Source organism: Fragaria vesca, linkage group LG5 (genome assembly GCF_000184155.1).
Source record: "Fragaria vesca subsp. vesca linkage group LG5, FraVesHawaii_1.0, whole genome shotgun sequence".
In the NCBI taxonomy this organism is placed as follows: domain Eukaryota; kingdom Viridiplantae; phylum Streptophyta; class Magnoliopsida; order Rosales; family Rosaceae; genus Fragaria; species Fragaria vesca.
In genome coordinates, this window is record NC_020495.1 from 10,265,818 (window position 1) to 10,286,373 (window position 20,556).

Genomic DNA, 20,556 nt, shown 5'->3' on the forward strand with positions numbered 1-20,556 from the left:
GATGAGTTTTGGATAGGTTTGTGAATTTCCGAAGTTTGGTAATTTTGGCGGATTAATAAGGTAGAATCCGGCCGTAGGATTTAAGTCATTTTCTGGGGGAAGTTGTAATTACGGTTGCCGATTATGATATTAAAGTTGGATCGTTTCGTTTTAGGAAAGGCGAAGTTGGGTAAGGATGAGCGTGGTTGCGGCTCATATTTAATTTTGCCTATTTTGTTTAAATATTGGATTTTAGTTGGGAATTTAATTATATATTTGTACCAGGGTTTGAGGAAACCTCATTGGAGTGGCGATTTGGATTTCGTCGGGATTATGCCTAGAGTTGTGAGTGGACGTTCGTTTTAAATTATAAGCATGCGGTGATTTCATTTTAAATGAATGATTTTATTGAATATCAATTTGTGGAATTGTTTATTTTCGCGAAGTTATTTTTGGAAGTAAATGCTCTTATTTTATTTTGTTAACTTCGCTATTTGGAAAGTTACCGGAAATGAGATTTTCGGTGTAGCCATATATTTATTGCTTCTTTTGCAATTGGCAATTTTTATTATTTTTGAAGAGTTACCGAAAATGAGATTTTCGGTGAGTATGTATATATATATATATATATATATATATATATCCATATTTGAATGATTATGAGAATAATATGTATATGAAGGAATGCTAGCTAGCTATACGTGCTTTTCCACCATACTGAGGTAAAAATTCCATTATGGTGCGACGTGAGTGTTAGACGCAATCGTCGTAGCCTTATATAAATATAATAATTTATATAGGGGATATGCTCGTATATATTTATACATCGTCTTTTTCACCATAATGAGGTAAAATGCCATTATGGTGTGACGTGAGCGTTAGACCCAAGCGTCGTAGCTTTGTGTGAATTTTCTATTTGTCTTTGTTGTTTCAAGAAAATTCATACAAGGGATATGACTGAGTGTAATACATACATATTTTATTTTAGCCTGAGAGGCTGTATTTTATTGAGCTTTAGAGACTGGCCGGAGCTAGTCATGAAATTGCCAGTTTTTGTGTTGAGCGTTTTTGAGCAGTCGCATGCAGCATATTTTCTATGGAAATGTAATTGGGAAATCATAAATATTTTCATTAAATTTATGTTTTTGTCCACTCACTCTAACGTGTTTCAAATGTTTTCCCCTGGGCCCTTCGTTTTAAAAATGCCCAGCTTGCAGGTTAGCTTAATTGAGGTCGAGCGTACATGGAGATGAGGCATAGTCATCATATAACTTCCGCTTGTTAATTTATTTTGTTTCCTTTCTTCTTGTTAGAGTTGCTCTGAACCTATAAATGGTTGGATATGAGATTTGTTTAGATTAGTAAATTTTGGGTGGTGTTGTGATTTGGGGAGCACGAAGGCTCTAGGAGTAGAGGATTATAAATGGATTCTTTTGAAGTGTATGCAGGTATTATTAAGAAGGGTTGTTCATTTTCAAGAGAGGTTATGCCGAATTTTTCGGTAAACTTTCCATGGAGGTGGTCCCCGCAGGATTTACTTCGGGTTTCAGAGTGAAATTCGGGGTGGGTTCTAACAGAAGCAATAAGCCGTGGATATGGCATTTGATAGTTTTTATCTCCAGTGAAAATGTTTATGAATTTGTTTGATATCTTGCATAGATAAATACAAAACTGAAAAATAAATACAATACTGACTCATCAAATTCTTGAGAAAAATTGCAACGATCCAAAGATGGTCATAAGAACTCTTGCATAAAGATCTAAATACCGCAAATAAAACAGAGGTAAAGTCTTTATGTACGTTTACTGTAGGAAATTATCGGTTTTGAGATTTATGTGGAGTTTGATTATTCAAAATGAAACAAAATGTGGAGTCTTGCTAACTACTGGTCTCAATTTTGTTGCTTTTGTGGTTGCTTGACTTTCTTTGGTATATATGCACTTTTATTAGTCTTTTCTTATGTTTCCTTCTTTTATATATAGATCTGTAGGGTTTCCATTTATTTTCTGTTGAAGTCTTGCATTTTGCGATAAGCAAAAGATTGAGTTCTGCTAGAACTTGAAGGACTTTCTGATAAAGTTCATAATTTCATAGATAGACCGGGACTATGAGGATTATAAGTTATTATAGAATCTTAAATCTTAAAGTGTAACACTGGAATGAGAAATACATTTACAACAATATAGAGATGGGGTATTGAGATGACAAATAATTAAAGATACCAAGACAGTAGATAATTGAACGTATGGATATAAATTTCTTAATAGACCTCATTTAATTCTTTTGCTTCTTTATATAAACTTAGTTGGCTTTGGTCAAAATGCTAAAGTAGATACCACATAATCAAGAAACTAAAATATACAACAAGAGGGCATGTGTCCTAGAGTAGTAATGTTTCTTGCCACAGATGGTTTACTCTTGGTGTGGTCTGTGACAGACATTAAAAATATATAGTAAAATGGGATTATTGCTCTTTGTTTTGTTTTTGTTTTTTTTTTTGTTGGGTCTGAATAGCTTTACTCAATACAATATATTTTGCATTTGAGTTAATGGTGGTGCACTGGCTTTAATGAAGATATGCCATAGTCTCCTCAAAACATGTATTGGCTTCTAGTAATATATGATTTACATTCACTTTGTATAATGATTAACGCTGATAAACTTCCAGTATAATGTATTCATCTGGCTATCAGCATATGTGCAGGTAAAAAAATAGACTAGCATTGTGGATACATACTTTAGGATGGGCATAGAGAAGTAAAGAATGAGCATATGTCATTGGATTTAGGTTTAGGCTTGCATCATGTATAGATAGGTTAGTTAAACTCAACTAGGTAGTATCACTCTGAAACTCCAATTGTTTTCTATACATGTATAAAATGAAGCAGCATATTGATTTATCATTTTAACTGAACATGATATCATAATGGCTATTCTTTTGATTCCTTAGAATGAACTATTTTCAATAACCATATTCTTAAATTTCTACCTATTCCATTATATAGAATACAAATTTTGTTGACAAAAAATCCCGTAGCAACACACAGGTATCTTTCTAGTAAAACACCATATAGAATGCCAGTAATGAGTAATCTCAGTGTTCTCACCATTCCACCGTAACCATTGCTCTATTTTCAACTCTTTCAACACAAGCTAAGGTGTCTTGTCCAATATATCATACCCCAATGTAAATCGTGATACGGATTGCAATTTCAGCATCAATTTGAAAAGATACTTAACTTGAAATCTGACATAGTATCTTAATTGAAAACCAAAAAATAGCGAGGCGTTAAAGCCATATAGTCAACATAGAGATAAAATCCCAAATATCCAAGTTACCAACCAAAAACCTAAATAGACTTTGACAGTACAAACGATAAACAAAAGAGATCTCTCCATAGAAGCTTTCTAGAAGCGGCCGATTCCCCAAACTCTGATGACGCCATCGGTATATCCACTGAACAATGTGCTTCCATCTGCACTCCAGTTCAAGCTAGTACAGTAGATAACCTGCAATTACATGAAAAAAAAAAATAAGCCAACAGAAACAATCACAAAGACCTATCGTTTCAAATATGCAGGCAAAAGAATTTGACCATGGACTATGAATGCAGAAAACTCATGAACTATTTCACCAACCAGACAACAAGTGGTATTCACCACACAAAAAAACCTACTATAATTTTTGAGAAAAATCAAATCTGATAATCAATAATCCCAATACTAAAGCAGAGGTGATATACTAGAATTCACTTGCCAGATGTACACACAAACACAGAAACAAACCACTTAAAATATAGACCGTGAGATCATAACAAGTGCAAAAGGCTTCACAACAAAAAGAGAGGCTGCACTTATAGAAATCCTTGTAGCACACACTTGCAAATGAAGAACAATCAACATTTTGATTAACTGTGCAACACAACAAGAAGCAAATGACTAACACCACTTTTGATTAACTGTGCAACACAACAAGAAGCAAATGACTAACACCACCTAAGAGCAATGATACTACACAAAAATAACTTGACTTGGAATTTTTTGCAACTCAGCATTATAAACTTTAAAACTTCAAACCAAAGCATCAGTATGTACAGCTATAACAACAAGAAACAATGCTGATTTGTAATCATCTGTCATTGATAAGAAGACATGAAATAAGGATCATAATATCAACGGAACTCAAAACAAATGACAGTTGATCACAAATCTGCATTGTCTACAATAATCAAATGATCAGCATTGTTTCCAAATCGCAATTCCCTACAACATTTCAGCGAATAAAATGGCATTCACACATTTCAAAACCAATCAGATAAGTAACACACAAACAACAACAGGGTATCAATTTCCATGAAGCAAAAAAATATTAAAATCAAAATTCTAATCAAACAACAAAAGGAACCAGTATACCTTCTTCTTGTTGGCAGTGCCGGTCTCCTTTGTCTTCTCGGCCTCTGTCTTCAAATCGACCTTCAAATCCTCAACAATGCTCTTGCTCTCCAAATCCCAGATCTTAATGCTCTGCTCAGTCGCAGCGCACAGCCAGTACCTGTTGGGGCTGAAGCACAGAGCATGAATAATGGCACCAGCATCAAGCGAGTACAGCCTCTTTCCCTCGGCCAAATCCCACAGCAAAATGACTCCATCTTTGCCTCCGCTGGCGCACAAGGAGCCATCAGGAGACACCGCCACGGTGTTGACATAGCCATTGTGGCCCTCGAGGGTGTTCCTCAGCTTGCAGTTGGTCAAGTTCCAGACTTTGACGGTGCGGTCCCACGAGGCCGAGACGATGGTGGGCTGGAGGGTGTTGGGGCTGAACCTGACGCAGCTGACCCAGTCGTTGTGGCCGTCCTGCTCCTGGATGGTGTACTTGCACTCGCCGAGAGTGTTCCAGAGCTTGATCGTGCGGTCGCGGGAGGCCGAGACGATCTGACGGTTGTCGATGGAGAAGGCGACGGAGAGGACGTCCTTGGTGTGGCCGACGAAGCGGCGGGCGGAGACGCCCTGGGCGAGGTCCCAGAGGCGGAGCTCGCCGTCCCAGGAGCCGGAGAGGGCGAACTGGCCGTCGGAGGAGAGGACGACGTCCTGGACGAAGTGGGAGTGGCCGGTGAGGCGGCGGCGGGGGACGCCGTAAGAGTTCTCGTCCTTGTTGAGCTGCCAGAGGATGATGGATTTGTCGCGGGAGGCGGAGACGATCATCTCGGAGTTGTCGATGGGGATGGCGATGGCGGTCACCATGTCGGTGTGGGCCCTCATGGTGCCCTTGAGGACTAGCCCTTCGGAACCCATGGCTCGGCGGCGGCGGCGGCGAGAGAGAGAGAGCTCTAGGGTTTTGGGGGAAAAGAGAGAGCGAGCAAAAGGCGTGAGAGGAAAAATGATAACGAGTGTGTGCTTAAATAAGGGGCAGTGGATATTAGGGTTTTCTTAGAGGCCGGGGTTGAGAGGTTTCGGGTTCTTCGACTTCAAGGCCCATAATTGCTTCTGAAGGGTTTGGACCTTTTGATATTTCTTTTTCTATTTGGGCCTTTAAGACGGTGAGTTCTTTGGTTCGGGTGAGTTAAGAAATTTATAGGTTGTAACCATTTCAGTGTTTGCAGTTTAAATTTTGTAGTGTAAATGTTGTGTGTATCCCATTATAAGTGAACATAAGAGAGTTTGATTAACGTAGCATGAAGTGTTAGACTCGGAATTCATGTTCTACATTCTGTGTAAAGCTGTGACCAGTTTAGTGTTTCTCGGTATTTAATTTTGTAGTGCGAACAGTTTCAAGAATGATTATATATGTTGCGTATCATCCTACTAATACAATCAAGGTTTCGCAAAAGGAAAAAAAAAATTGAGGTAAGACACATCTGACCTAAGTTGCATAATGTGTTACACAAGTAAATGGTCTATTCTTTTTTCTTTTATTTTATTTTATTTTTTTGAGAAAAAAAAGACTATATAGTATGGGGGTAGCCATAAATACACAAAACTATATTGTATAGCCATAAATAAGTCCAAACCCATATAATACAAGTTGCACAACTTATAGGCAAAAGTCCTACACAAAATCATAAATGTGATAACAACAAAATACAGCGATACTATACAAGACCCATGATTTATAGGTCTTCCCCCTCAAAGGTCCCATATTCCCACTTGCCTTTGCATAAACTTTCTCTGATAAACTTCATATAAAAGGGGAATCTTTAAGGCCATCTCCATCTATAAATCCCTCGAATTGAAGGACCCACCGTTACAACCTCATTCCCGGTGGGTTTCCCAAGACCGCGTGCTGCCCTAAACGGAAAGCCCACCGATTCTTCATCGTGTTTTCTACTTGTGTTCTTTTTCTTTGAGCTCCATTGAATTTTGAGGCGCAGTGATGGAGTTTTGGCTCTTCTAGCAGAGAAAAGATGCTTTCTTTCAGGTTAGGCTTTGTAAATCGCAGTGTTTTGTCATCTGGGTCTTTGCTGGTTGGCTCCAATTGTTTGTTTTCTGATTGTGGGTAGTGTTTTAGTGACTCTATTGTGCTTGTTAACTGTTCTAGTTATAGGTTGTTACATTTATATGGATAAGAATTTGCTTGTTTTGGTGAAGTTCATTTGGTTTTGTTGCATTGTTTATGGGTTTATTAGCTTTTGTTGCTTCACTTTTAGTTTTGCTAATGCCATTTGTGATTAGGGGGTTTTGGAGGAGGCATAAGAGGAAGGTGCTTGTTACAACTGGTGTATTAGGAGGTGGATATCTACTGTATAAACTATATAATGCTCACACTCAGAGGCTTGCTGACCTGGAGGCCGAACTCGCCCGCGAGCAAGAGAGCAGTGATGACCTCCTTAAGGCTAAGTAAATACCTATTCCTGTTTCGTTTTCTCGTTGTGATTTTTGGGTTGTTGGTCCCTCTTGCTGCTTGCTTTTTAGTTTCTGATGTTATATCTTTTGTTCTTGTTGATAGAATGCAAGCTCATTTCGAGAGCATTCAGAGCATTGCTGATACAACTACGCTACCTCACGTGATGCACTATTTGAGTAGTCGGATAGCAGAAGAGTTAGATACTACGGACATCACAGAAAGGTTGATGCAAATGAAGGGGAAGTCTCCAGAAAAACTTGAATTGTGGGATAGATTAAAAGTTATAAGTAAGAATCTTTCCTTCTTTGGTACTGATAAATTTGCCGTCTTTGGATTCCATTAGCTTATATGTGTTAACTTTGATTTTAGCTCAGATATAGATGTTGTGATATGCTCACCTTTGGATCTTGTTGTTTTCCAGGCTTCACGAGAATGGTGTTATCGTTGTGGGCAATGACGATGCTTAGCTTGTATATTAGAGTGCAAGTCAATATATTAGGGAGACATTTATACATTGATACTGCACGTGGTTTTGGAAGCTCTCTTATAGTTGTAAGGGCCAATTTCTATCCCAATTTACTTATGCTCCATAGTTCATGAGATTTGTTTGCTTTGATGGAATCATGTTACTATTACAACTGCAGTATGAATCTGATAGTTCTCAGCTTAAGTAGTCTGGTGCAGCTGAACATGCTTACTTAGTATCCATGCACCTGAAATGTTTCTCATTTATTTAATTTAATGAATTCTTCCTTTTCCACTTTAAAATCTATGCTCCCATTTTGTGATATAGGATGAAACATGGTTATAAGGTTACAGACTATGACACCTAATTCTAGGGTGTTGAAAGACTAAATAGGATGGCGGTAGTCTTCCCTAATTGTCAATGTCATTAAGGAGATGTTAGATAGATCTTTTGGAGAAGCTCTTTTAGAAATCTTACCAGAAGAATTTTGGAATAGGAAAGATCAGGCTGTGTTGCTGGGAGATAGAACGGGTTGGATATCGATATGGGAGAATGGGAGGTGAAGTGTGATTGACATATTTCTAGACTTGCTCTTATGCTTTGTGTAAGAAATTCTAATAATCTGTCTTCTTCTACCTACAAATTGTAGTGATTTCTTCTCTTACATCGGGATATTGGCTGTAGAGTGTGGTCACCTGCCTTTTAATTTGTTTGTGGTTGGCTACCTGGTGTTCTTTAGCCTTTCTTGAGGGTCTGCATTACTGAACTGTATGTCAGTGTCATGGATGATGCTTGTTTAAATGTTAAATATAGCATGATTTTAAGTTGTGAGTTTGTGACTGTCTGATTGATGCCTCTAAAATATTAAATATAGCATTGTTACTTGTATAAACTCTTACCCATTGACTGACTGCTTTAGGACTTTGCACAGTTTTATATCATATGTTCTTATCTGGCTCAGTCTTTACTCAGTCACATCTGTGCTAATTTGTAATACCACTTATATTAGGCCTTCTGCAATGTGAACCTTAAATTACTCTTGGATATAATGTGTTTTTGTATGTATGTTTACAGGAGGATGCTGAACTCATTGATAGGGACGACCAACAGAAGTTTCTAGCAAGTTCTGATTATCTGTCCACTTATGGCATGCCTTCTTTAATTCTACATATCCAGGCAGCAGCAATAGAAGTTCTTAATGGGTAAGCTTTGTTGTACCATCTATAGTGGTCAATGTCCAAGCATTGAATCTATTGGCAATAAGTTTTTATACTTGAAAGTTGAAACTACCATAACTTTATGAGCACTCCTAAGTTGGAATATATAGAACAACTTCAGTCTCACTAGCACCCACCATAGTAAATGCTCAGGGACTTTTGCTGAAGATGCATCAGATTTTCTAGGTATAGAAATCTTACTGACCGTCTTGGAAAATATGGTCATGTGCAGAAAGCAGCTAACCGATCGATTCAATACCGCAGTTCTCCGTGATACTATTATGCAAATACTTGACAAGTTCATGGGCACAGGAAGTCCCCATCACTGGGTGAACTACTTGATGCCTGAGGATGCTCGTTGGGCCGAACTAGCGACGGCCTTCAGCAGTGATAGCACAGTTCTTCCGGATGTCACCAAATTTGAACAACTTACGTTGGAGACACGGTCAGTGATATCAAGGTATGTTTGTGGCTTTTTGAGTGCAATACTCTGCTATTGATGATAGAAATAAACTGTGAAGATAATTGCATGATATTGTTAATGTCATAGATTACTTTGATATTCTGGGTTTACTAAATCCCGAGTTCTTTCATGAACTTTAATAAGTAGAATACAAGTTATCCCTCATGTTCCTTTCTCTCTCTCATTGTTTCTTTATTGCATCAGTGGATGATCTATGATGTTGTGTTTTCTCTTGCAGTGGTGAATTTGGGAATATTGCTGAGATGGCATTGAGAGCAGTGGTGGATACTGTGGTAGTAGATATGGGTGCTCAATCTGGAGGTGATCTATCGTCAGGAACACCTCTCGCGAAAGTTTTGGCAAGAGTTGCACAGATGGGGCCAACACTCCTTGGAGAATCAAGCAAATTCAGACAGATCATTCTAAATGTACCAGAAGTTGAGCTCTTTTTTACTCTCATATATTCACAGATGCAGATCTCATAGGCTAGAAACAGACACTAGTTCCTTTTTAAAGTGATTGTTCATTTCCTTACGGAGGCAGCAATGGAAAATATGCTAATCGCATTTTGGTTTTAAGTACTCAAAAGTCAGAAATTTGAAAGGCAATAATAGATAGAGATTAGGATTACTGCAGTGTGATTTATCTTTGTACTACTACGTTTCATCTATAATCTTTTGTTGTACTGTACCATCTAATATATTAGATATATGGTGTTTGTGGTACCAAATATGAAGTTGCATCTTCGTCGTCTCTGTTACATGCCTGATCAGCTGATAGTTCCATGTATTATCTTTCAGCTTAATGAGCATAAAATCTATCTATAATGAAGTAAAAACACAAGTACATTGGAGCATCTTGGAGATGGCAAATGAATCTCAGATCATGCTACTTGAACTAGAACCTCATAAGTTACAGAAAACTACAAGAACTAGTACGTAAAAGCTGATAACGAGTTACAATTGGTAGTTCCATGATCAAGAATCCTAACTGTCTCAGGAAGGACTGCACCATGATGAACTACAACTAAAACCCTAAACCCAACTGCAGCATTCTGTGTTGATTCAGATTAATTACTAAAAGTTTCTTCCCTCGTATGTCTTCCCCAGTTGCCAACCCTTCGGGACGACATTGTCCGACTGCACCATTCGACCATTCCTTGCGGTAACTTGGAAAGACAAGCTCTGCCCCTGTAACTTCGGCACTGTATCGCCGACTACCTGCCAGTTTACCCCCCAATTACGTTCCATTTGTATCCAATCAGTCCTTGAACTCTTTATCTTCACACCAACAACCTGTCCATCACCACCAACATTGTACACTAGCACAAGCAACCAACCTTGATTTCCCTTCAACAGAAACCTAATACCACCATTCTTTCGGCACTTAACTCGGCGATAGAGAACCGGCACAATTCCTGCTTTGTATTCTGCAATGTTCAAGAACATAGGCATGGATAGATCGAAGTGCTTGCGAGGTTGGTTGCACCAAGGAGCTTTCTCATCGTAGCTTGGAGGGCAGTAGTTGGTAGCTGTGACTCGGATTGCTCCCGCACCGTTCTTACACCATTTTGAAGAGTAACACACTATTTGGAAACAAGCTCCGCAAGTACGTCCTTTGTTGAACAATGCCTCGCTTAATGCTGTTGTTTGAAGCCCGTACCCTTGTTTAATAACATTTTCATATCCACAAGCTCCCTCTGCCGTAGAAAACTCAAGCTACGTAAGTGTAGTTCAAGAGTTATATGATTTGGTAAACTTTTTCTAATTTCCATTAGCCTACTTATTTACAAGATGAAAAGCAAATAACAAATATGTGGAGAACTTACGTAAGGTTTCATCACCATTAATATCGCCGTAAAACGTTGCAGTAGCATGCTGCCAACCACGCTGAAGGCCGGCTGCAGCCATGCCTAAGTTGAGAACAACCATCACTCTGACGAAACAGGACTGGAGAGCAGGCATGTCAGCTTTAACAAAAGATGTTAGTAGGGGCTAACTAAAGTTTGAAATAGAACTTATTCCAAACAAACTAGTAGCATTGCATGCTTATAACATACATGGGAGAACGCATTAGCATCGGTGATTAGTTAAACAAAAGTTTGAAATAGAACTTATTCCATTGATCTACTTATTTAGTTCAGAAAAAAAATTCAAAGTTTTGACTGAATCCATAAGACTGATTTTTACTGCATGCGTCAGTAATATCCAATTGGCTTAAGTTTCTCAACAACTTCAAGCTTTATTTTAGATAAGATGAATTATCTCGCACAAGAATAAGATGCTTGAAGGCCATAACGTAGTACTGTCCACCGTAACAGATTATGACTTGGTATCGCACATAAGAGAATGAGAAAATTCATGTACATCGCATGAAAAGCGGCTTACAAATACAATCTATCATTAGTTTGATAGTGTGCCTGAAACCTCTCAGGTAATTAAACATGAAAGAATTAACTCATGCAAATGAATCGAAGGTTTCCATCGGGATCTTTTATCATGAGATGTTGGAGATGAACTAATATATGATGCATTCAGTCGAAATTTGGATTGAATGCTACTAGATATGACTGATATATTTACTGCGTTAGCTACCTCCATTGGCTTTGCTTGAGACAGATTGCCTGATCAGTTTGATATTTTACATTCACCTAGCCTATACTATGAAGAACATATTTCTAGTGTGGATTAGAAAATGAATTGAGCCAACTGACTATGTACCGGACATATATAGTTTTAATAAATTTAATTAAATCTGCCGGACATGATTGAAAGATTTAATTACTTGTTTGTCTAATATTATCTTAAGTTTCTCAACAAGCTAAACGAATCACTCGCGTAAATTAGTGATATATTGACATGTCTATATATCATAAATTTACAAAATTCTTGAAACATTTGCAATGATATTAAAATCATAGCTGGATTTCATCTCTGCTCCCCAAGATTAATGATCTCAACTGTTTAATTTCATTACTTCTAGGGATATACATTAAGCTGTCACCATGCATTTTTGGCTCATATATACTCAAATAAATCATCTAGCTATATATGTAGTCCTGTTATAAAATGGAATGAAATACAAATACAATCATATATATGGAATCCATTGGTTAATTTCTGAGATGAGTTTTGACCCATGAAAAATGCATCATAGTTTGATCAATTATTTGGTAGCTAGTGATTGATATATATGCAACTGCATGTCTTCTCAGCAAGCAAGTATCAGTTGCCTCTAATTTGTTTGGAAATGAATTATATATGCACAAGAAAGAACATGCAGCTTAGATCTCACCGCCATCACCAAGAACATATTGTAGCTAGGAGAATGGGAAAGCTCATGGAAGCTGTATGAAAATGTTCTACTGGTGCAATCACGAGTAGTCGAGTTTGGTTGTCCTAAAACCTCTCTCTTACCCGTTCACAAAGCTATGTCTATAAATTGTTTTTCACTGTATTTTGTTGTGTGATGTTGGAGAAACCAATCCGATATGGCAAAGCAAAAAAGACTAGCTAGTATTCTCACATTATTCAAAATACGTGATATTTGGGAGATCAAAATTAATTTGTGTACGTATTAAAAACAAAGTTGTTATATGTAGAGAAATCAAAAGAATTTAGAACTTGACCATTTTTTACTATGATATGTTTGCTCGATTCATATAGTTGTTAGTTGTAGTCAGTAATATACATAAGTACGTACAAAGTCTCTTAACAGTTTCCACCGAAACTGAAGACTTGATAAGATGAATACATATGACAACTCTATATGACACAGAGCAAGAAACGACGAAGAATACGCTCCATCTTCTTAGGATGAGGAGGAGGCGTCTGTGTTCGGCACCTGCATTTTCTCTAAAAAGAATGGCTTCCCCGCCCCTCTTTGCCTTGTAATTATTGCCGGTCGCCATTTTTGGCTGGAAAAAAAAAAATGTTACGAATTGGGCCTAAGCGGGCTAAGCGGATATGAGCCGTCTCTAGGCGGTTGATGCGGGGTGAGTCTCTACGGGAAGGGGGTCCATCATTAAAAGAAGGAAAAGTAAAAAATTAGTTGCGAATTGGGCCAAAGCGGGCTAAGGCGGATATGAAGCACCGCTAGGCAATCAAGCCATGATGGGCCTATACGGAAAGGAGGGGTCCACCATTAAAAAAATGAAAAATTAAAAACATAATAAAGGAGGAGTCATCGTCTCCCCGTCTTCAATGCGTGTCTCATCTCTCATGCAGGCTAGGGCAAAGGAGAAGAAGAATCGAAAGATTGTGAATTCGGGGACGATCGACTTGTTCACCTAAAGCTCGATCAAGACTGACAAGACATAATTGTGAATTGCCTACGATGAGAATAATGAGATTGGAAACTGGGAATCGAAGAAAATTTAAGAATTAGAAGAAGAATTGACAGGTAATTGTGAATGAAAATGGGGAAGAAGAATGGAAAGATTGTTTTGAATTCGTGCGGAGACAACTTGTTTGGTTCTGGGTCATAATCTCAAGACATAATTGTGAATTGATTTCCAAATTCCTACAATGAGAATGAGATTGGAAACTGGGAAACAAAAGAAGAAGTATTTACATGTACGTACAGTCTGCAAAAAAATTTAGCATGAGCAAAACACACGTAATATCTACGTTATTGATGGCCTATCATCAAGAGTATATATCGTATAGACTTCATCTAAGATGGAACTAACAAAAATAACTATATGTATAACGAGATTGGCACTTGGTAGAATTAAAAGCAGTAGTCACAGATTGTGATCCATTCTGCAAGGGAACCTGCTTCAAGTCACATGTGAACATAAGAGAGCAGCTCTCGGAATCGCGCCTCCACCAGGTGACGGTCTTGAACGTCTTTGGAAAGTAAAGCCTGATCAGAATGTCGTAGTGATTCCCTTTCCCGGACCACGCTGCATCATCAGTGATGCTAGTATCCCGCTGCAGTTTGAACGACGGCGTCAGAAGAGTCATGTTCTTTGGCGGTTGCTGAAAGTCGGCAATGTTGGCCAAAGAAGACGTGTTGTGGTAGTCTGCGACGATTTGACCCTTGTCGTAGTCGATGCCGAAATACTTGTTGGGGTTTCGAATGGTGATGTTGAGCTCGAGATTGTAGTAGTTGTTGTTGGAGGAGGAGTTAGTTATGTTGAAGTACTCATCGGTGAGGGAGGCATGAGTTACAGCCATCTTTATGTCATCTGGTCTGAAATTACGGATATCTGGGATAACTTCCCAAAGTATAAAAAAAACGAGTGCGATGACGGCGATACAAAGGAAACAGCAGGCGGTCACGATGACAGGCGGGTCGGAATCTGTACATATATTGTAACTCTTAATTAGTCATAAGTAACTTGAACTCGCTAGCTAGAGATTTATATGTGCAGATTAACAAATTAGATATGTTAATTTGCATAATGAAGAACATGACATAAGCGATTAATTATTTACTACCTTGATCATCCATGGTAGATCTTCTCCGCTATTCAATTGAGCGTACGTGCAGTTCTTTAACTTGGAGCTAATAAGAGTATGACTAGTTTAGCGTTTGGTAGCGTTAGGACCTAGCTAGAGGAATATATATATATAAATGTAACTTGGATCCGGACATTAATCCATATCCTCTCTTAACAATGATTTGAATTAGGCTCACTGGCCGGATTAGGACTTATAATCTGAATACGTATATGAAAAGAACGGGTTGTTGAATGTAATCCAAATTCAAATTTACATGAATGGTATTATGGTAACATGTCATCTAGGACTTCTCTTTCCAACTCGGCCAGATACTAGCGATCTTTGCTGCCGAAGTCGATTGGAACTTGTTTCGACGATAGAGCACGAAAACAATATCGTAATCAGCTGTATCGTCGCAATGGTTAAGCATGCAAAGATCCTCAGTCCAATCAAATATCATCAGTTGTTGTCCTTTCAAACTGGCAGTGTCATTTCAGTTGTGTTCTTTCACCCTAGGTAAAAAGAGCTCAAATTCGCCATGCCAAACCTGTGCTTCTTGTATTAAGCTAACACTTGAACATTGTCATAGAAGATTTTCGTTTGTTAGTCGGGGTTATTTGTGAAAAAGCAAATTAATTAGTAGCATTGCATACTTAATTAGAGAACGTGTATAGGAGAACGCTTTAGCATCGCTGATTAGTAAAAGAAAAGTTTGATAAACAACCTATTCGATCGATTGGTCTACTTATTTAACTAGTTTATAAGAAAAAAAAGACTCAAGATTACGACTGATCAATTTTACTGTGTTAGCTATATCCATTATATCTATGTACAAGCAAATTAGCAGTATTGCATCAGTATCGTTGATTGGTTTCAACAAATCTGACCAAATCCTACTAAATGTCGGATATATGCGTGACTGAGAATTACTTGGCCGGCTATTCCATTACCTTATGTTTCTCAACAACTTCAATAGATTACTTGTGTAAATTAGTGAACAGTTAATTGTATATGCAAATTGCAAAGACAATAAAATCGTAGACAACATGATCTCATGACTGCTAGCTCCTCCGATCCAATATTAATACTCTCAGTTATTTAACTTCATTATAATGATAATGGAATGAAGTACAAATAAGATCGATCTTATAGAATCTATTAATTGGTTTGTGAGAATATTTCTGACTCGGGCAAAAATTACATATTTGGTAGTGATTGATGCATATATTAGGCTTCGCAAAACGTCTTCTGAACAAGTATTAGTTGTCTTTAACTAGTTCAAAAATGAATTATTACCACAACAATCTAAAACAGGCTTAGATGCCATGACTGGCATCACTCATAACAGACCGGCTAGTATCACAATAGGGAAAGTTCACGAAAGCTGTATGAGGATGATCTACGAATACAATCACTAGTTTAATTTGGTTGTCTACTTGTCTTTTAAAACCTTTATCTTTCCGAGTCCACAAAGCTATGCCTAGCTCGTTAGTTTGGTTTCCATTCCCCTATAACTATCTTTTGTTGTGGGACGTTGGAGAAACCAATTGGATATGGCAAAACAACAAAGATACTCCGTATACATTCTTTGATCGTTGTCAATGGAACTGATTCCCATATCAGTCCATCAAGCTGCCCATCATACAGCTATGCTTGCCAAGCAAAGTGGGGATCCATTGGGATGGGCTGAAGAGAAACATATCTCCATATGGCTCTAATCTCCAAAATGATTGATTCTCGTGCCATTTGTCTTTAACGACTTAAATAGCGGCTGTGGATAGTTTCTTTCCATATTAAGGTTTTTTCGTTTTGCTATCTCTTTAATTTAGTGCAAGGATTTCCAATCCTTATACGTGTTTGTACTTTGGGCCTCTAGTTAGGGCTCCGTTGAGCTTCATCTCCTAATGAATTTCTTATTTCCAAAAAAAGAAAAAAAAAACAATAAGAGAATAACCAACTCAAAATTCAACATATGATGCGTATCAAATTTGCATGGTAATTTACCACACAGAATTTCTATTGCAAATAACATGGTGGAAGTGGAAGTGTGTGAAACTAACCTCATTTGTTAGCAAATTCAAACATTATTATAGGTTTCAGCTTTAAATTTCTAATAATATCCACTAGATTACGCTAGAATCTCAACAACTTCGATCAAACCTTAAGCTTGTTCATTATGTAATTTCTTCAACTGATTCGATCATGTCAATATTACTCACAAAAGATTTTGTTTGAAAATAGGCATCAAGCTGTTTTATCATAAGGATTAATAACTAGTCGAATTGGATCACAATTTGCAACTCCTTTAAGAATTAAGACGAAAAAGATGAGCCAAACTCAAAACTAATGGGAAGAAAAACAACCTAAAACACGTCCTAACCAAATTTGTAATAAGATAGATCAACATATGTACATGAGAAAATTACATAGTAGCACATGACTAAATTTAAAAACACAAAAACCTACTTGTAATAATTTTTATACAAATTAGGACATGGGCCTCAAGCCCAAAACCAAATAATAGCAGACCTGATCCAAATGACCAAAATGTTATATTTCCTAATAAAATTACACCAGATACCACTCTCACTCCGTTTCCTTCTCTCATTCCAACGTTTTGATTCTTCTTCTTCTTCTTCTTCTTCTTCTTCTTCTTCTCTCTCTCTCTCTCTCTCTCTCTCTCTCTCTCTCTCTCTCTCTCTCTCTAATCTACCANATCATCTCATCATCACATTCATCATGCTCTCTTCTCTNTCTCTCTCTTNATCTACTAGTATCTCTNTCATCACATTCTATCCATGCTCTCTCTCTCTCTCTCTCTCTCTCTCTCTCTAGCAGATCTCATCATCACAATTTCAATCCATGACACGATTTGATATGCCGCACCTCCATCACCACACCTTCATCTTCCATGGCAGCGAGCGCCTTGAACGACGAACTCATCGTCTTGTGTCACCAGACATGGCTGCCGATTGTGTCTAAGGAGTCGACCGGCATCGTGGAGAAGACCGTTGATATCCTTTCGCGATAATGTGGGGAGGAGCTTGCCCTAAAGACGGAATCTGTCGTCGGTCGTGTTTTTATCGACAGCTACAAGGTGGTGCTGCTATTGTCTTTATTTACCTACAAGGCGGTGCTGCTACTGTCCTTATTTGCCTGCTACAAGGCGTTGCTACTGTTTGGACAGATGATTTCACTGCTACTGTTTGGACAGATGATTTCGCTGCTACTGTTGGAAAGGTAAATTTGCTGCTATTGTTGGAAAAGTAAATTTACTGCTACTGTTAGAGAGAATTTGCTGCTATTAGAGAGAATTTTTTGCTATTGGTCAGAAAGTTAAATTTGCTGCTATTGCAAGATCTGTGGGTAAAGTAAATTTGATGCTACTGTTTAGATATGTTGGAGGGAATTTGCTGCTACTACAAGATTTATTGGGAGGGTTAATTCGCTGCTACTGTTTAGATCTATTGGAAATGTAAATTTCGAATCTAGTAGCAGCAGCAGTAACAGCGTCCTATTATTAGGTAGTAGCAGATTTCAAAGTTGGCATCCAGTCGGCAGTAGCAGCGACAGGCATCCTAGTCGACAGTAGCAGCAGTAGAATATGTGATTAAGGGTAGTTTCGTAAAATGTGTAGTGACAGATAGCATGTGGACATCAATTTGTCCTAATTTGTTAATTTTTGTCCTTAAATGTGTAAGATATTATGTAAATGATGTATTTGTAAACTGAAATTTGATTAGTAACTTTATAGTAATTTACTATATGTACATATTTTACAATCATAATGTACGATTTTACAATTAATCTTGACAATTCTGTAAAAACCATTGGGCTTATCACAATACAGAATGAATGTAAGGAAAGCCCATAACGCCAATATAACTAAACGTCGTCTAAAACGGGTCGGGTTCAAACGGCGCGCTTCAGCTCACCACTTTTCCCTCTCTCCCCAAAATCCCCAAAACTCTCTCCGGCACTCCCCACAGCTCACAGCAATGGCTAACGCCACCGCCACCGGCGCCGCCAGCAACGAAATCTTAATGTTAGAAGCTCCGCCGCAAGGCCCGTCGTGGCCTGGCCCCTTAACCAACGCCGAGATCATCGACGCCTTGCCGTACATCGACGAAGACTACTACTCCAGCGCCGCCGTCAAGAACGAAGTCGACCTCATGGTGGAGGAGGAGCTCCGTCGCAGCTCCAAAAAGCCTGCCGATTTCCTCAAAGACTTGCCTCCGCTCGCCAAGCCCGATTTCAAGGTCAGTAACACACACACAGCTCTCGCTAGGGTTTCAAATTTCGAATTTATCTCCTAGGGTTTTGAATAGCTTTGTGATTTCAATTTGAATGGACTCAGAATAATCCAGTTCTGGCGAGAGAGTACGACCGCGTGAGAGCTTCAAAGCCTCCGGTGATTCTTGATTTCTCGAGAGATAAGGCGGAGATGCCGAAGAGGAGTGATGAAGCTGCTTGGAGGCAGGCTCTTCAGAAAGCTCAGTGCTATTCGCAGCACAATGTCATCAGGTAATCTAAGTCTGAGCAATGCGTATCGATATGAATGCCTTGTATTGGATTGTGTATTTATATGTTTGACTTGGATTGTGATGGATTGAGTGACTGGTTTTCAGGTTGGAGAATTTGGAGCTGATGGATAAGTATGGCCCTGACGCCTGGATTAAGTACAACAATGTTTTGCAATCGCTTTTGTCAAGGTTTGTGTTACTATTTTTGGTATACGAAATCGGAACTTTGGATTTACTCGATCATAATAATTGTGTAGATTGATATTCTCTGGATGAGAGTCTGTCACTTATGACATATTGAAGTTTAACTATGTATTTTTTTTTTTTTTTTTTTTTTTTTCCTTGCAAACAAGTACTAGTTTCTTGCAACATGCATTTGATAGTACTTGACATGTCCATGCTGTTATTTTACAATTGCATTGATCTATGCAGATTGCAGAAATTAACTCATGAGCGCTCTCAAATGATTGGAACTGTGAATCGTGAAAGGAAAGAACATCAGGTGATTCAACTTTCTTACTCTGCATCCCTTATTTGATCTAGATGCTTTCTTGTAGTTTGATTGGTGAATTTATCTTCATTGTTGAGCAGCAAAACACTGCATATGAGCTTAATGCTTTGCACGCACAATGGAAGGAACTTTCTCTGAAGAACATAGAAATTCAAGCCGCGTGTGCTACTCTTGAGAATTGCATAGATGAACTCAAAAAGGAAGCAGCAGAGAGGTAATCTTCCATTTCCTTTCTGGTATATTTTCTCTCTCATTGATTTGTTTAGTTTGCAACTAATTGGTAAATACTGATTTCAGAGGCTGGGACTTCAGACCAACGGAGAATGGCTTGTTGAATTCTGAATGAGGAGGTATGCTTTGAATCAGATTTGGTGCTACAGCTCTGTCATCATGTGTCTTTGTTTTTTTAATATAGTTCAGTGTTGTTATTCAAATTGTCACCTACATAGGGTCCGGAAATGATATGTAATATTATGTTTCTTCATGATTATGTTGGAATTTTTTCCTTTGGGTTTCAAATGTAATCTTAAAGAATTGATTGTTTGCATCTCCCAGTCAATGGATCTGTCCAACCTATCCAATCTTACAAGTTTGCTTTCCAAATCTTGAAGATTTAGTTCTTTCTTTTTCATTTCTTTCCTTAGGCGAGTCATTGGGAAAATAGTAGTACCATATACCTAAATGGTACAGTGCTATTGTATATGATGATACTTCATCTGCAAGGACATGACAACTCTAATGTTAGATGTCTAGGTCATGCCTATATGGTACATTGTTGTGGCTCATCCATTGCAAATATAATGAACAACTTTTACTTAGTGTGAAGAAGGTCTCTCTAGATCCCTTTAGCAGTCCAGGATCCACAATGTGAACACAGAAGTTTTTTGTTGTCACCTGACAACTTGGCTATGTTTTTGCTCTCAGAAATAAGGATAAGAGTAAAATTCATGAAAGGTTTATGGCTCTAAGTTGCTTAATATTGGAAGTTGGCCTTGGTTTGCATTTGAAGTTTCGTGATGAGTTTTAATTACTCACTATATGCTTTTGAGAATCAAGCTTCTATAAATCTATAATGACCATAGTTGATGTTGAGACCTTCTGTCTTAAA

The 20,556-nt window shown here is 38.1% G+C and overlaps 5 protein-coding genes across 6 annotated transcripts; 2 read left to right on the plus strand and 3 right to left on the minus strand.

Moving 5' to 3' along the window:
* Window positions 1-3,240: 3,240 nt before the first annotated feature.
* Window positions 3,241-5,331, minus strand: LOC101313214 (guanine nucleotide-binding protein subunit beta-like protein-like). Its single transcript, XM_004299500.1, has 2 exons — window positions 4,394-5,331; window positions 3,241-3,490 (listed from the first exon to the last, which is right to left on the minus strand). The coding sequence occupies exons 1-2, from the start codon at window positions 5,270-5,272 to the stop codon at window positions 3,389-3,391; spliced, it is 981 nt and encodes a 326-aa protein (XP_004299548.1). The 5' UTR covers window positions 5,273-5,331; the 3' UTR covers window positions 3,241-3,388.
* A 782-nt stretch (window positions 5,332-6,113) lies between these two features.
* Window positions 6,114-9,694, plus strand: LOC101313513 (peroxisome biogenesis protein 3-2-like). Of its 2 annotated transcripts, XM_004299502.1 has the most exons (7): window positions 6,114-6,395; window positions 6,650-6,814; window positions 6,924-7,108; window positions 7,243-7,373; window positions 8,362-8,489; window positions 8,737-8,964; window positions 9,206-9,694. In XM_004299502.1, exons 1-7 carry the CDS (start codon window positions 6,382-6,384, stop codon window positions 9,450-9,452), a joined length of 1,098 nt encoding a protein of 365 aa, XP_004299550.1. In that variant the 5' UTR covers window positions 6,114-6,381; the 3' UTR covers window positions 9,453-9,694. The 2 variants fall into 2 exon arrangements, with proteins under 2 accessions (XP_004299550.1, XP_004299549.1); XM_004299501.1 differs by lacking the exon at window positions 6,114-6,395 and having other exon boundaries at window positions 6,633-6,814.
* Window positions 9,695-10,043: 349 nt separating this feature from the next.
* LOC101296492 (expansin-A25-like) lies at window positions 10,044-10,931 on the minus strand. Its single transcript, XM_004301213.1, has 2 exons — window positions 10,796-10,931; window positions 10,044-10,666 (listed from the first exon to the last, which is right to left on the minus strand). The coding sequence occupies exons 1-2, from the start codon at window positions 10,929-10,931 to the stop codon at window positions 10,044-10,046; spliced, it is 759 nt and encodes a 252-aa protein (XP_004301261.1).
* A 2,721-nt stretch (window positions 10,932-13,652) lies between these two features.
* LOC101296780 lies at window positions 13,653-14,147 on the minus strand. The gene has a single exon (XM_004301214.1). It carries the CDS (start codon window positions 14,145-14,147, stop codon window positions 13,653-13,655), a length of 495 nt encoding a protein of 164 aa, XP_004301262.1.
* A 4,191-nt stretch (window positions 14,148-18,338) lies between these two features.
* LOC101313985 (pre-mRNA-splicing factor SPF27 homolog) lies at window positions 18,339-20,005 on the plus strand. The gene is made up of 6 exons (XM_004299503.1): window positions 18,339-18,673; window positions 18,772-18,938; window positions 19,043-19,126; window positions 19,370-19,439; window positions 19,529-19,662; window positions 19,746-20,005. Exons 1-6 carry the CDS (start codon window positions 18,413-18,415, stop codon window positions 19,792-19,794), a joined length of 765 nt encoding a protein of 254 aa, XP_004299551.1. The 5' UTR covers window positions 18,339-18,412; the 3' UTR covers window positions 19,795-20,005.
* The last annotated feature ends 551 nt before the right edge of the window (window positions 20,006-20,556 follow it).